Below are 15,401 nucleotides of genomic sequence, written 5' to 3'. Positions count from 1 at the left end.
AGTGAACTACGGAGACAGATCCTTGGAGTCCTGTCCTTAACAAATGAGAGGAAATCAAACCGGGCTTCTTTAACTGACTGGCATACAATGAAGTCTCTCTTTTAGGTTGGGTAGCATGTGTGAGTTTTCCACCTCTGCCTCCTTTTAAATAAACTCCCTTGGTGTATACATATGGTCATAATTTATAGCTCAATGGAATGCCAAAAAACCTGTGAACATTCCAGAAAGAAACAAGACAAATCTTGCTGCCGTAACACAGCTGAAAGAAATATTTCTGCCAAATATACACAATTCGTCTGGATCTTTAGCACATGGCACCTTCTGTTTTCTAGTTTTCTTATATACTGCCTTCTCTGGCCATGTTGAAGTAGCAAAAAGTTAAAGTCAAGCTCAAAAATAATTAAAGTATCAGGGATGCCAGCCTGGCTTTAAATGGAAATCTAGAGAATGAAAACCAAGGTACTAATCTCCCAGTGAGTCCACCAGGATACTGAGTGTTTGATTTGAAGGCTGGGTAAGCAGAGCAGTTGTGGTCCATAAAGATTACACCCCTCTGCTCAGATAACCTGTCCACAGACTACCAATTTTGGGTATCTATACCTGGGATTGGTAATTTGAGAAAAGAATAAGGTGGGTTACAAACCGCCATAAAATACGTATTGACTACGTATTAGGGTTAGGAAGGGGCGGTGCTTCCGCACTCCCTAACCCTAGTACGTAGTCAATACGTATAATATGGCGGCGGCCGTTCCACACGGCCGCCGCCATATTGACGTAGCAGACGCTGTGTGTCCGCATGTCACGTGGCACTTATGACATCGCGAGTGCGCCATTGGCGCTTCGTGGCATCATAAGTGCGCTGCAGGAAGAAGCTCCATTTTGGAGCTTCTTTTTTGCTCTGCGAGGGAGCCGTGCGGTTTGGCTGCTGCGGCTCCCCCGCGGAGCAAACAGCAGCGCCGGCTGCCTGTAACACTCCTAAGATGTACTTTCCACCCTGATGCCTAAAACTCATTGTGTACAATCATGTTGAGAAGTCCAAGGAGTTTTTGTCAATTTAACATATACACTGAGACCACTTTGTCTAGAGTAACTCAAGATTTCATTACCTCCCTGACAACCATCGGCCTCTTCAAATTACACGGAGCCCAATACACGTGATATGGCATACTCCACAGCAATACTACTCAAAGTGGTGGTGAGGACTGAAATAGTTGCAATGTTGCCACTTCCTGACACACCAAGGAGGAAAAGAAAACACCACTGGTCCTCCACATCAGATAGTTTAAGAACCACTGTTCTAGAGGGGTATGTTCATTACTCAGGTAGTGAAAAGTGATCGGTGAGTAAGGGAACCCATCATGAATCTACTGTCACAGTTAGATGATTATCTCATTTGGTTTGGTTTTTATGCTGCAGTTACAGAGATAGAAGTCAATTTTAATTCAGGTTAATGGCTTCGGGTGTCCTTTGCCAAGTTCCTTGTATTTTAGCCAGCAGTTCAGACAAGGCCTAATTTCTACTTGGAGTTAGATCCCAATGTTATTGATACGCATGCTTCCAAATGTTAGTGTAGCTATGCATTCTCAAGGCTGAGGACAATGAAATGATTGGGTCAACAACAGGAGTGCAAGTGTCAGCAGATTCAATACATATGACCAAGCACAGCATGTAGAATCTAGAGGCTGCTTTAGATCCCTATCAATGGCAGTACTGACAACAAAGAAAAAGAAATACTTTCCTGCTACCATTGTACCTGCACTTTTGAGTGGGCTTCCTTCAAGTGGGCTTAGAGTATGACAAGGTAGAAGCCTCTATGACCAATTTGCCCCATGTTTTGCAAACAATACCTCTCACAATTATCAGATACAACCAGGACATGGTTAAGCTATGTTATTATGGCTACTTTTAGCTTGCATGGCCCAAAAATGTGGTGGCAGACCACTTTCTTTTTTATTCTTTCCCTTCCTAGTCATTACAATCAGCTGGGCCTAGGCTTTCCATTTAGACTTTAGAGGTGGTTAATACCTCTTCAAGAGAAGGAGCATTTCGTACTGTCCTGAAGATGACATGTTTCAACCAGATTAAAACACACATACCCAGTTTGAACTTTAATTCAGATCGTTTTCATCATTAGATTTTTTTTTTTAGTAAACTACTGGGTGACACAAAACTGTGGGAAAATTCACACAGAGATAGATACTTCTCTTAAGTGTGAATTTTCCCTATTATTGTTATTAGTTGTAGAGAAGAGGAAGATCAGCAGCTTCACTGTGCTACTTCATTTTAAACCACCACAGCAATTCATACTGCATCTTGTGTGACTCTGCCCAGTTATCGGTTAAGAAAGGCCACTAGGAGGAAGGGAGGATCACAAAGATGTCTTCCATTTCAAACCAATGTTGCCCCACTTCTGTGTCTTTTTAAAAATATATAGCAAAGAACCTTTTCCTGCAGCTGTAGAGATACCCATATTTATGTTTAATTAAAGGTACATGAGTATTACATGTTGGGAACACCTGATTAATCCTGAATGGGTGTGGCCTTCTTGACCACCTTTGAATTTTTGCAACAAAGTGTGTCTTCTCTGTAGTAATTATGGTGTGCAAACACAGCCAGCTTGGAATCGATATAATACCTTTCACGCTTCCCATAAGGGGAAAATACCAGGTGGGGATGGAGAGAGGAAAAGAAAGGAATATAGACTTGTTGATGGCTTGATCCAGTTTCTGACCAGGGAATTACTTTACAAGGGCTGCCTCCAACCATGGTGCTTGAGAATGAATTGCATGTTGAGTCGTGCCATTATTTTCCATTGGTCTTTGCCAATTCTTAGGGAAAGGCATACTGAAAAGAGCTGGTGGTGAACTGCTACTTGATGTGTTATTTTTTGGTGGCTTGTGCAATTTAATCTTTTCATTTTCCAATCCAGGCTATATTTTCCCCTAAAACCCATCCCAAACCAGAAAAATATTTTTAAAAATGCCTTTGCATAAAAATCCAATCCCCTTGCATCCCAGTATTTTTCTTCTCCCTTGTGTTCACTACTGTTAGTTGAGTTTCCTACTGCCTCCGTTAGGATAGACGTATTTTATTTTCAATGTAGTATTTTTTCAAAGAGCATTTGTGCATAAGAAAATATAGCAATCTATATGACTTAGGATTTATTCTCTGGGTATTCATATGTATATGGCTGCTATATTTGTGACTGTTATAAACACATGTACATGTTCTAGTGCATACTATCCTTCTTCTTTAAATCCAGTGCCTCCATAGTACAATTCACATCATCCCCAGCCATTAGGTATGTTGTTGTGGTTTGATGGGAGTGGTGATACAAAACCTCTGGAGCACACCAGGTTGGGGAAGGCAGATGTACATTTTAAAGTTTTATCCATTCTGTCTATGAACCGGGAGTGTCGCAAAGTCAAGTCTCAAACACAGCTTTTACAGGGGCAGGGTGGCTGGGGGGGGGGGGGGGGAATCAGCTTACAATTGTCGTTTGGTGAGTTTTTGCCTCTAAGAACAAGATGCTTTTTTAAACTTGGAGGAAATTTAAGTTTGCCTTTAGAAAAGTTGGAAAAAGTCATACCTTACAGGGAAAGCCACATATACGTATCTTATTATATGTTATCATCTCTGAGTATGGATATAAGATCTCTTTTCAGATTTTGAGACAAAATATATATACCTCAGTTCCTTAATGAAACCAACGAGATTTAACTGTCAGCCCAAATCAAATCAGTCTAAATATTATAAAGAGGCATTAATTCATTCTGCCTGGATTCTGGACCAAAGTTTTAACCAAACATAGCAGCCTCTGCCATTAAAAACGTACACCAACATTAATCAAGCTTTCACTTTATTTAAATGATTTTAGGACATTATCAAATTTAAAATAGGAACTTATTAAAATCTACAATTTTGAATTCCTCTCTCTCTCTCTCTCTCTCTCTCATACACACACACATGCGTGCGCACACACACATATGTATTCTGTACATTGGATAGTAGGAATAATCAATTTTCCCTATTAGTGAAAAAAACCTTGTTATAGCCCAATGTAATACGTTTCTGCTGAGTTTGAGAGCTGCTTCACATGTGGCATTTCCCCAACACTGAGGGAAAAACCACTTCCACTAGATGAACCACGACACAAATTAACTTTCTTGCAAGTGGTCAGAATGGGCAACCAATGGGCAAACATCATGTAGATAAGCAGCCATAAGATTATTTGGGATTACTCTTGGTAGAAATTCTTCTTTACAGTCAAGCTGCAAAAATCAGTAGTCTTAATATACATTGGAAGATCCATCTGACTCGCCAGTACAGACTGTTGTTTTAAGGTAGGAAAGTACTTCCAACATTATTGGCATTAGAACAGTCCCCGCCAATTAAGGGAAAGACATCATATTTACTCACAATGCTTTGAGTGTTCTTTTGGAATCAGTTGTACAAATTAATTCTGTTCACAACTCTTACACCCAGATTCAAGGACAATGGAGTGCAACAGTTCTTTAGATGTTCCTGCAGTCTCCTTTCACAATTTACAAAATATAGGCAATACTTTTTCCAAAATGAAGTTTATAAATTACACATAAAGAGGTCATGATAGAAGGACAGTGTATATTAATTTGGGGCTTAGTCTCACATATTTGGCAAACTAAATGAACAAAGTGGGCATGGAATTATGTGTCACTTCCACCTGATGTTCACCCTTGGTTGTAACAGCTAGATGAGATAAACAGATATTCATGCATCTCTATGCATGTATCCCAAATCCAGTTCCTTTCATACACATGCAAATGATGTATATGAGAAAAAAGATTAAGCCTGCTGGGCATACTTAACTAGGCATTTATGATGTTTCTGACATTTGGTCATTACATCAAGGGACAGCAACGAGTGTGCTGTCTTCCACGCACTGTGCACACAAAATATACTATTTGCTGAAGTCCTGAATGGGTCCTTATGAGATATCTTGCCTTAATATATTTATTCAGGTTCCAAGGAAGACAATGTGTTATTATACTTCCTTTTCATGTTTGTTCAGAATGTTTAAGAAAAATATAATTTTGGTCTTAGTCACATGGCATACTGAATAATAATTCAGAACGAAGGAACACCAGCCCTTCAGTTACATTAAATTTTATCGTGGTCAGGTGGGGAGACTGAAGGATTTCCATTTTTTAAAAAACAGTCAATTATGGCCATCTGACAGCACCAAAGGAACACTGATCACGCTGAACAGGTTGCTTATGAAGTATATAACAAATAGTATTAAAAATCTGCTGTAAGACAGCTGTAAAAAACACAGATACAAAAGTGTCTGTACAGAGAATGTATTCTTCATGTAAACACATTTATATATACTGTATTGTATTAACCTCTCCAGGTATTATAAGAAAAGTTGAGCAATTCTGAATGGGCAGGTAATCTGAACCAAAAGAAACAAAATAGTTAACACAAAACCCACCCAGCCCTGGTTATTTAAATTACTGTGATCATGAGAGACAGAAATCCCAATGGAGAGATGGTACAGGAAAGCAAGAATGGAAACCACTTATTCCAAGTTTCAATGGTACTGAATAGCAAATAATTGAAAATAATTCACAGTACAGGCCTCACACAAGAAAAATGAAGATTCAGAGTTCAACACTAATTGGAAAGATGGTATTTTCCCAGAGAAGAATCCAGAGGCTGAAAATGAAGACAAAAGAGAAAATTCAGAATATTTTCCTAACTACCACATAACAAGGAAGCTAAAATAAAACAACGTATCTTCATATCATTATGGCCCAAGCCAAGATAGCATAAGAGAGCACAAAAACAGGGTACAGTGCGCCCGCGCCATACGCGGGTGCGCCATATGCGGCCTTGAGCATATGTGCTCAAGCTGCGGTGCGCGTGCCTGTTGTGCCCTGCGCGCGCGCGGCCGCACACGAGCCTCATTGTTTCCAATGGGGCTCGAGCATAGGCGGAATTCGCCTTACGCGGAGGGATCCGGAACGGATCCCCCCGCGTAAGGCGAGGACGGACTGTACTGACAGGCTTGTGACAAGACAGCCCAGAGAGGTAGAGACAATTTGAGGATGGGTGACTTAATGTGGAGCTATATATCCTAATTCAACTGAGCCAACCTGCCCAATTGTTTAAAGGGCCAACATTTGTCATCAAACCATGCAACTTACCCTTCACATTTCCAGTATGTGCTACCACTGTTCCACAGAGCTACAAGATAGAACACAGAAACATTAATTGTTTTGGGGGCATGGTTTGTTTGTATCTATTATCAAGCAAGACACTCTTCAGTATAATATAGCAATTAAAATAAGAACTAATGCTGGTGTGATGACACTTAAAACCAAATTAATAATTTCCTGTATTTCAAAGCATTTGCAGATAGGTTTCTCTTCTTCTATATCAAAAATGCAGAGCCTCTTATATAGTATTAAAAGCAGTAGTGAAGAATGGAAAACCAGAAAAGCTAGGGAGAACATGACTAAGGAAACTACAAGCTGCCACAAGGAGCAAGGAAAAGCAATTAAGAAATAGTTTTTCAAACTCTGTCTCAGGTACCACAGTTATTAAAAGAAAGCAGTTAATTTAGAGAGGGAAAAAAAGATAATGTGCTTGTTTGTCAATTAAAATGCTTTAGATACATGTTTTCACTAGATTTGTTTGTATTAATATCTTTACTTTAAACTTGTTATATTCTTTATTATTCTTTCAAAAGCTTCTGCATTAGCAGGTTTTGGAATTGGGGAGCTCAGCTCAGAATTTCCCCAGTTCAGAAACACATCTCTTCACAGACTGGCTCAAGTCCTTAAGAGCTCAGATTCATTCCAAACACTACTGTGCTAGTCTTTTCTCTCCCTCCTTGTGAACTTACTCTCGTGAAGGGATATTAAAACTGGCAGTTTTTGGAGATCATTTTTCATTTGTATCAGGAGACGAGGGGGGAAACTACATATCCAATGAAATCCAGGAGAGGAAACACTTTTGAAATTGCACGTAAATGAGTGAGGGGGACATCTTAAAGGCTTGGTTCCATTAGTGCGCCTTCATCAGGATGGACCCCCCCCCCCCCCCCACAAACAGACAGTCTTCACAGTTTTCTGGGAAGTGAAGAGGTGCAGTAAAGGCTGAGAAAAGTAACCTTTCCAGTTGATTTTTGTGAGATCCCTTGGGAAGACACAAAGGCCTGTTACAGACTGCCAAAATAAAGCTGCTTCGGGTCTCTTTGGAGGTATGCTGTTTAAATGGTGCATGGGTCCTAAGAGTCCGGAGGTCGTGCCAAAGCCACACTCCATTCCTAAGCACCGGAGTGCAGCTTTGGTGCAGCTTCTGGATTCTTAGGATGCATGCATCATTTAAATAGCATACCTCCAAAGAGATCCGAAGCAGCTTTATTTTGGCAGTCTGTAACAGGCCATAGTTTTTAAAAGATAAAAAGGAGAAAAAAGAGTGTGTGTGTTTTCCCAAGTGAGGAGGAGAATTACTTTTAAATACAAGGTTTGAAATAATGGACAGGAAGCAGAACACTGTAGATGGTGTTTCTCCTGTTGCCCCATCACCTTCTTGTAGTAGCATCCTGGACCCACCGAAGGGTTGGAAGCAGACCACGTGAGAAACAAGATAATAGGCAGGAGTATCTGCCGTTTTCATATACATTGGTTAGTACTATTTGCAATGAAATATTACAGAATATCGATTTCTGCAGCCTCAAAATAAATTTACAGCGCTATATAAATAAAGGATAATAATAATAATAATAATAATAATAATAATAATATTAAGTCTGGTCCAGAAGATATAGAAAACAAATACTGTTCCACATGTTTGTGGGACATAATATGACATGAAACTGGTTACCTTTTAGCTCCCTGGTCTTCTGCATGAATTGGATTATCTGGATCCACTGGATCTGATTTTATGTCTGGGTTTCAACTGGAAACTGACTGGGTTGACCTGGTACATAACCTGCTCCAGAAGATGGACAGGGAGAATGCTACCCTGATGATTGGGCTGGAACTTTCTGTAGTTTTAAATGCCACTGACTCAGACATTCTTTGGACCATGTGGTTGAGATGGGTACCCACAATACTACAATTTTACAGTCAGATTCCTATCTGGAAGCCAAAAAGCAAAAGATGGTGCTTGGAGGCTGATGTTCTGTCCCATGGCCTTTGGCTTGTGGACTACCATAATGTTTCACCTTGTGCTGCATACTTTTTAATAACTATACGAAACTGTTGGGTGAGGTCATTCAGAGGTATGGGCTCCTCTGGGGTTAAGTTTCAACTTGTTAGCTCCCATTCCTTTCGATCAATTCATCACTTCCTAGTATCCCTGGGACTGAATGATGGGAATGAAAGGTAGAATCATATGTAATGTGCATACTTTGAATGCAGTATGGGGAATAATGCATTTTAGTTAAGAAATTGGATTCTCTATACTGCACGGATGGGAAACCACTTTGTTGTTTGTTGTTGTGCACCTTCAAGTCATTTCTGAGTTACGGTAACCCTAAGGCAAACCTATCATGGGGTTTTCTTGGCAAGATTTATTCAGAGAACGTTTGCCATTGCCTTCTCCTGAGGGTGAGAGCATGTGACTTGCCCAAAGTCACCCAGTAGGTTTCATGCCTGAGCTTGGAGTAAAACTCTGGTCTCTAGAGTCTTAGGGCCTGTACTGACTGGCTCTTGTGCCAGCCTGGATCTGAACTACATGTTCTGAAACCCTACCGTGTGCCCTGGGTGCCATCTTGGTGCGTGCCCATACAGACGACGCACGCCATGATGACATCCATCATGCATAGTGCCAAAACAGTGTTGTGCACGAGGGGCATCATAAGGCTGTGTCATGGCCCTTATGGAGCCCCTGTAGCACTGAAAATAGGAGCTTTGTTTCATTGCTCCTTTTTCCAGCGGGCTGGGCCATGGCGTCCAGTTGCTGTGTCCTCAACCCAGAGCTTCCAGGGGCGGCACAGAGCCATCCCTGTCGGGCTGTCTGTCGAGCCCCTTAGTCCAACATTCAAACCACTACTCAATACTGGCTCTCTAAAACACTTTGGAGCCACATATAAGCCACTCTGTATGTTAAGAGCACAGGGAAGATTAAAAAATACTTTTTAAAAACCCTCTAAAATGGTGGATAAAGATATTATGTGAATCTAAAGATTTGCTTTAGGTACATATATAATGTGCTTGTTGTGTTTGACCAAAACAGGGTCCTATATCATTTGCGGAATGCATGCTGTGCATGTTAAAGATTGTGCAGCCTCAAAGCCTGGCTTCTCCAGTTTGAAAGGAAGTCAGATTGCAGAGCTGAGAGAGATCTTTGTCTGAGATCCTAGAGTACCATTTGAATATAAACAGGACTGGTCTAAATGGCGTGACTCGGTGTTAACAGTTTTAAAGGACATGCTCAATCAATTATTCAACTGTTTGTACAGCACTGATGACATCTTTCAACAGCAAAATATAGGACTAATTTGAGCATCATTCTAGAGTAATGTGAATAACTGAAGCTTTGTTTCACAGTACATAATTTTGGTTCAACCTACAATATTTCTCAGTTTAAAAGGGCTGTAAATATTTATATAAAAACAATCGTGATAGTAATTATATTTATACATTCTGAGCAAAATATTGATAGAATTACAGAAAGAAACCTATGCAATTCCATTGTTTAAAGTTCTAGTATCTATTACTAAACAGAGCATATGTTGATTTTTTTTAAAAAAAGACAGCACTAAGAGGGAAAAGTCATGCAAAATGAAAAGGATTTGTCTTTAAAATGTGAAAAAAAATTAAAAAATACTAATAAAAATATATTAAGAACGCTTATAAAGTTTCAAACCTGGTTTACCTTGTCATAATTGGATTGTGTATACCATATAAATGCTCTTTATGATAACCATTATTACCATTTTCCAAACTGTAATAAAATAAATATACCAAGAAAGGACTGTGTTAATGACAAGATGCAACTAGTTACATACCATGGTTTACAAAGATGATAATTAAAAAAAAATATTAATGTTTATTTTAAGTGCTATCAGGTGCCTTCCCAAAAATCTTTGCTTAAAGCAACTAATAACAATGAATAAAAAGAGAATGTAAAGACAACTAAGATACCTCAGTATATAAAACAGTGTAACTAACTCAGCACGCCCTTAACCAGGACTGTACATTAAGTCATGTACACAGTATATTAATTCTACAGAACTTTCTATTTCAATAAGCTCTGCATGTAACTATTTGCAATAATTATGTAAACATCACAGAGCAATATGCTAAAAATGTACAAAAGAAATGTGGCCTGACCCAAATATGCAACGTTTCTGAATAAAAAAAACAATCTGCATTAAAAAAATACCAAAAATCCCTCCCATATTGCAAGCCATAATATCAATTAAATTCTCTTACTTTTTCATGGGCATAGTTTCAACACTACAAAATATAAAAAAAGAAGTAGTTATCTAGTGTGTAAAAATGTAACTGTATGTGAGAACATTTGGCTTCACAGTATTTAACCAGCTTTCCCTCCCCACTTACGTTTTAGAAAAACTATAATGTAAAAATGGGCTACATAAATAAAGAAGAAATCAAGAAAGGCACTAGACAGACAGACAGGAAAATGGTTGATAAATTAAAAAGTGAAGACAAGTGAAAAATAAGTAAAAATAGCTATCATAAAGTAAAATGCCAAGTCCCTGAGACAGAGGAACTGCAATTGGAAGAACAGAATATTGGTTAGGGAGTGCAGGAGAATTACATAAGACAAAAGCAAAGCGTTCTTGCAAGAATAATCTAAAAGCAAACACAGCATAATATGTATCATATTTTTGTCATATCCCAGACCAGCATCCCAGACCCTATTTTGTCATACTTGTCATCAAAATGATTCTACTGCCCCTACACAACAATGTCTTAACTACAGGCTATTTTATGAACATCCAGTCCTACAATATTCTTCATGAGACATTTCCATCTCCAACTGTCCCGAGAGCTGGGACAATTACTGTTTGAATGGAGGGATGTAAATGTTCACTTAGTTCATTCTCACACATGAAAACAACTAAAAAAACAAAAACCATTCAGTATGCAAAGGGATCTTGTCGCACCTTTGAGACTAACTCTTACCTTTTGCATACTGATTTCCTGACTAAAACAGCTTTGCATTCTAAAAAAAATTAAACATTAAAATCTATTCTTGCATACTGTTTGAAAATCTTTCATATTTTTGAACCTTTTAGTGAACTTTTATTTGTGCAAAAACCTTTTTGGGCATAAAAATACAATTTAGTGGGGTGCATTTTGCACAAATATATTTCTGTAAAATATGCTGTAATTGGCAGCAAAAGGTGTTTTTTACACAAGAATTTATTGCAAAAAAAAGTTCACAAAATGCAAAGGATCTTTGGAAAATATGCAAAAAACCATACTCACACAACATACTGAGAAATTCTTTCTCATCAAGGACAGACTATTGCAAATATTCTTTACATCCCTCTTCTAGAGTTTTGGGCTACGTAAACCACAATTTATATGTGTTTGTACCTGTACAGGTTGAGAATCCCTTATTCAAAATGCTTGGGGCCAGAAGATTTTTTTGATTTCAGATTTTTTAGGTTATGGAATATTTGCATATGCATAATGAGAGATGTGACCCAAGTCTAAATATTTTTGTTTTGTATACACCTTACACCAGTGGTTCCCAACCTATGGGTCGGGACCCGTTTGGGGGTTGCATGACCCTTTCATGGGGGTCGCCTAAGACCATTGGAAAACACCTATTTAATTACAGTTATGAAGTAGCAACGAAAATAATTTCATGGGTTTGGGTCACCACAACAGGAGGAACTGTATTAAGGGGTCATGCATTAGGAAGGTTGGGAACCACTGCCTTAACACAAAAAGCCTGAAGGTAATTTTATACACAATATTCTTAACAATTTTGTGCCTGATACATAGAACCATCAGAAAGCAAACCCTTGATATTCTAAACATGCCCTGGGAATTGTAGTGTGGTGTGTGAGAGGTATCTCTCCAGTTTCCCATAACTTTGAACAAACTACAATCCTCAGGATTCTCTGGAGTCAGCTGTTTAAATAGGTAAACATGAATCCAATTGTTAGTCCCAATTAGAATGGCCTCATTGAACCAAGAGAAACATAAGCAATACTTGCAATTTAATCAGTTTCACTGATTAAATTAATATACTCTATTTGGAAACAGTGGGTCCGAACAGACAGGCCAAAATAAAGCAGCTTCGGGCCACTTTGGAGGTGTGCTGTTGAAATGATGCATGCATCCTTAGAGGCCAGAAGCCATGCCAAAACTGTGTTCTGGTCCTTAGGACTGAAGCGCAGCTTTAGTGCAGCTTCCGGCCTCTTAGGATGCATACATCGTTTAAACAGCACACCTTCAAAGTGCCTGAAGCTGCTTTATTTTGGCCTGTCTGTTTGGGCCCACTAATTGGTTTTAGGCAACAAAATGCACAAATGTTTTATGTAGCTACATCTCTCCAGGAAGACCACTCTTCTTTCTACTCATACATTTGTCTTCCCATTATTACTCACCTAGTGTCATTTTTTTTCTCTTATAAAAATGTATAACATTCAATGTATATTTACGGGTATTGTATAAACAATCAATTCCACTGAAGGCCATCTGAGGCATTCCATCTGCAAACCTAGCAAACATCTTTTCTTTAAAGAACAACATATTTAACATAATGGGCTTTGCTGCATTTAGTGTTTGCATTTTTGGCTTACTTACTCATCATACACATCTTCTGTATCCATCCTACGATAGAATTTGGCTAGTTTTACAGCACAAATGATGGCAGGGATTAGAAACACTGAACAGCCCCCTAAACCAAACCAGAAGGCATTCTAGGCCAAGAAAGAAAGAAAGAAAGAAAACATATTTTAATGTTCAAAAGAAGAAGAAAATATGAGCAATTGTGGTGCTAATGCTAGTTGTTTTTAAAGTGCACTTAAGGAACTAGGAAAAAATCTTGGGAAAGTGTGCTTCCCTTCCTATACCCTCTATGTCTTTAATCCATTTCTGCATGAACCACAATGTGTTTGGTACTTGTTAAACATTGTTAATTTTCATCCAGATTTGAGACCAATGTCCAACTGGTTTAAGATTCTAGTTAACCAGACACCACAGCTACTCGTCTTTATTAGCTCCAGACTCTGTCACAACAAGTGGGAACCAGAGGCGATTTCTACCCATGCTGCAGTTGCCTATCTGGCCTACTGGATGCAGTGCCAAATGGACGTTCTGCTTGAAGAAGTTGGATAAGAATATGCTCAGCACATGCTTTTTAAATGTTGTAGAACACCCCCCCCCCTTTATAATGACCCTCATGATTTGTGACGCAAGTTGAATGTAGCTCTTCAAACCCTGCATTGTTGCCTGCCTGGTGTTTGACAGCCTTCCTGGTAGTCAATTTTTTTGCTGTGCTTGAGTGGCTATAAAAACAAGTGATTTATCAAGCACTTGGTAGAGTGCCACACATGGTAGCTGTGCTACATTCGGCTTGGTGGGTCTTGAAGTATACAAACCTACTATACACAGAGAGAATTTACTCCATTGTGCTGAAGTAAATGGAATGAGGATACTATCACAAGCTGCAAGCTAGCAATTTCTTGGCTTTTACAGAAAATAAATAAACCAGGGAACCACCTCAAACTCCATAATGTAAGTGCCCAAACCAAAATATAAGCCTCAGCCAAGCTAAACACAGCCCTCACAAGCTAAAGTCAAGTGAGGAGTGTGCTGTCAACCCTAGAGTCTGGATAGAACATTCAATGCATTAAGCGAGACAAGTACAGTGAAGAACTCACTGAATAACAGTGCTTCCCCTCAGCCAGCCTAAAGCAAACCAAAAAGGAATGTGTATGCCTCAAAAGATTAATATGCTAGCCAGTCTTTCCTCTTCCACTATAGCTTAACAGAAGCAGCTTTATCTGTGCCTGAAATGGAATTGCCCCTTTGTATGTTAGTGGTATTTTCTGGGTCAGTAGATGCTTACACAAGAGTAATTGAATGATTACGCAGATTAGCCTGATCTGCTTCAGCGATTTAAAAAAATGGTTTTATATTTTGGTTGCAATAAGATGTGACACAACGTACACCTATTTACTAAAATATTCAGACCTTTCTCACCTTACGCGAAGGGGTGTGTGTGTCTTAGTCTGTGGTTCGTTCAGTACCCCCAATTAATAATAAAGGCAAGAAATGTCTGGACTAATTTTAACAGGATTATATTAAGGTCTTTTGCTAAATATTTTCTTCATATAAATACATAACTCCTATACATCTCATGGTGTTTAGGAAAGGGAGATATTGCCATTACAACACTAAGGACCTCAGTGTGTATTGTCATCTTGGTAAATACAGTCGGCCCTTCTTATACACGGATTTTTTATACACGGATTCAAGTATACACGGTTTGAAAATGTTCCAAAAAAGTACAAATTTCAAATATCAAACCTTGATTTTCCATTTTTTAAAAGGGACACCATTTTGCTATGTCATTACATTTAATGGGACTTGAGCATACACTAATTTTTTTATACACGGGGGATCTTGGAACCAAACCCCAGTGTATAACAAGGGTCCACTGTATATCCCAATTTGTCCTCTGTAAATACCCGTAAGGCACCAGATCACATCTGATCTTGAAAGCTAAGCAGGACAGCCCAGACAAGACAGTAGACAACAGAATAACCCTAACCTTATACATAACACCACATTTAAAACAACACTCCTTTTCCAATCTCAACATCATATAAAATTTCCCAGCAGAGACAGGTTACTTGTGAATGTATAAGCAAAATGAAGAAATGCCCCCCCCCCCAATTTTCCCTCCTTCCAACTTAGTTTATTAGAGTGCAAAGTATTCTTACCAAAGAATCTGTTATGTAGCTGCACAAAAATATATCTACAGCTGTATCGATCACATTGGCAATAGGCTTACATGTTGCCACTTCCATTGTAATCTACAATAGATCAGAAACAAAACTGAAGTACTGAACATCTGATACTGACATTTTCAAATTAAAAGCTACAATTGTTGTTAACTGCCCTCGAGTCAGCCATGACTCATGGGGACCCCGTGGATGAGACATCTCCAATATCCCTTCCTTCACTACACTGCTTAGTTCCTGCAAATACATGCCTCTCTGATTCAAGTCTATCCATCTAGCATGCATTTCCTCTCTTTCTGCTGTCCTTTACCTTTCTTAGCATTATTGTTTTTTTCCTAGTGAATCATGTCTTCTCATGATGTGGCCAAGGTAGAACAGCTTCAATTTGATTATCTTGGCTTCTAAGGAAATTTCTGGCTTTATCTGCTCCAGAACCCATTTGTTTGTCTTT

The 15,401-nt window shown here is 38.9% G+C and overlaps 1 protein-coding gene across 5 annotated transcripts in view; it reads right to left on the bottom strand.

Annotated features, from left to right (window-relative positions):
• Positions 1–3,872: 3,872 nt before the first annotated feature.
• Positions 3,873–15,401, bottom strand: part of PROM1 (prominin 1) — a 107,835-nt gene continuing 96,306 nt past the window's right edge. For 2 of the 5 annotated variants that reach the window (XM_089524767.1, XM_089524764.1), the window contains 5 exons: positions 14,930–15,022; positions 12,786–12,901; positions 9,871–9,939; positions 6,189–6,228; positions 3,873–5,697 (listed from right to left, as the gene is read on the bottom strand). In XM_089524767.1, the coding sequence (XP_089380893.1) occupies positions 6,210–6,228; positions 9,871–9,939; positions 12,786–12,901; positions 14,930–15,022 (297 nt within the window). In that variant the 3' untranslated portion in view covers positions 3,873–5,697; positions 6,189–6,209. Of the gene's footprint in view, positions 5,698–6,188; positions 6,229–9,870; positions 9,940–10,430; positions 10,455–12,785; positions 12,902–14,929; positions 15,023–15,401 lie in introns of all 5 variants that reach the window. The other 3 variants (XM_089524765.1, XM_089524766.1, XM_089524763.1) reach the window with 2 other exon arrangements.

The sequence above is a fragment of the Sceloporus occidentalis genome, unplaced genomic scaffold, assembly GCF_023333645.1.
Source record: "Sceloporus occidentalis isolate IW3139 unplaced genomic scaffold, rSceOcc1.0.p SCAF_5, whole genome shotgun sequence".
In the NCBI taxonomy this organism is placed as follows: Eukaryota; Metazoa; Chordata; class Lepidosauria; order Squamata; family Phrynosomatidae; genus Sceloporus; species Sceloporus occidentalis.
This window is presented reverse-complemented; position numbering and strand designations above follow the sequence as displayed.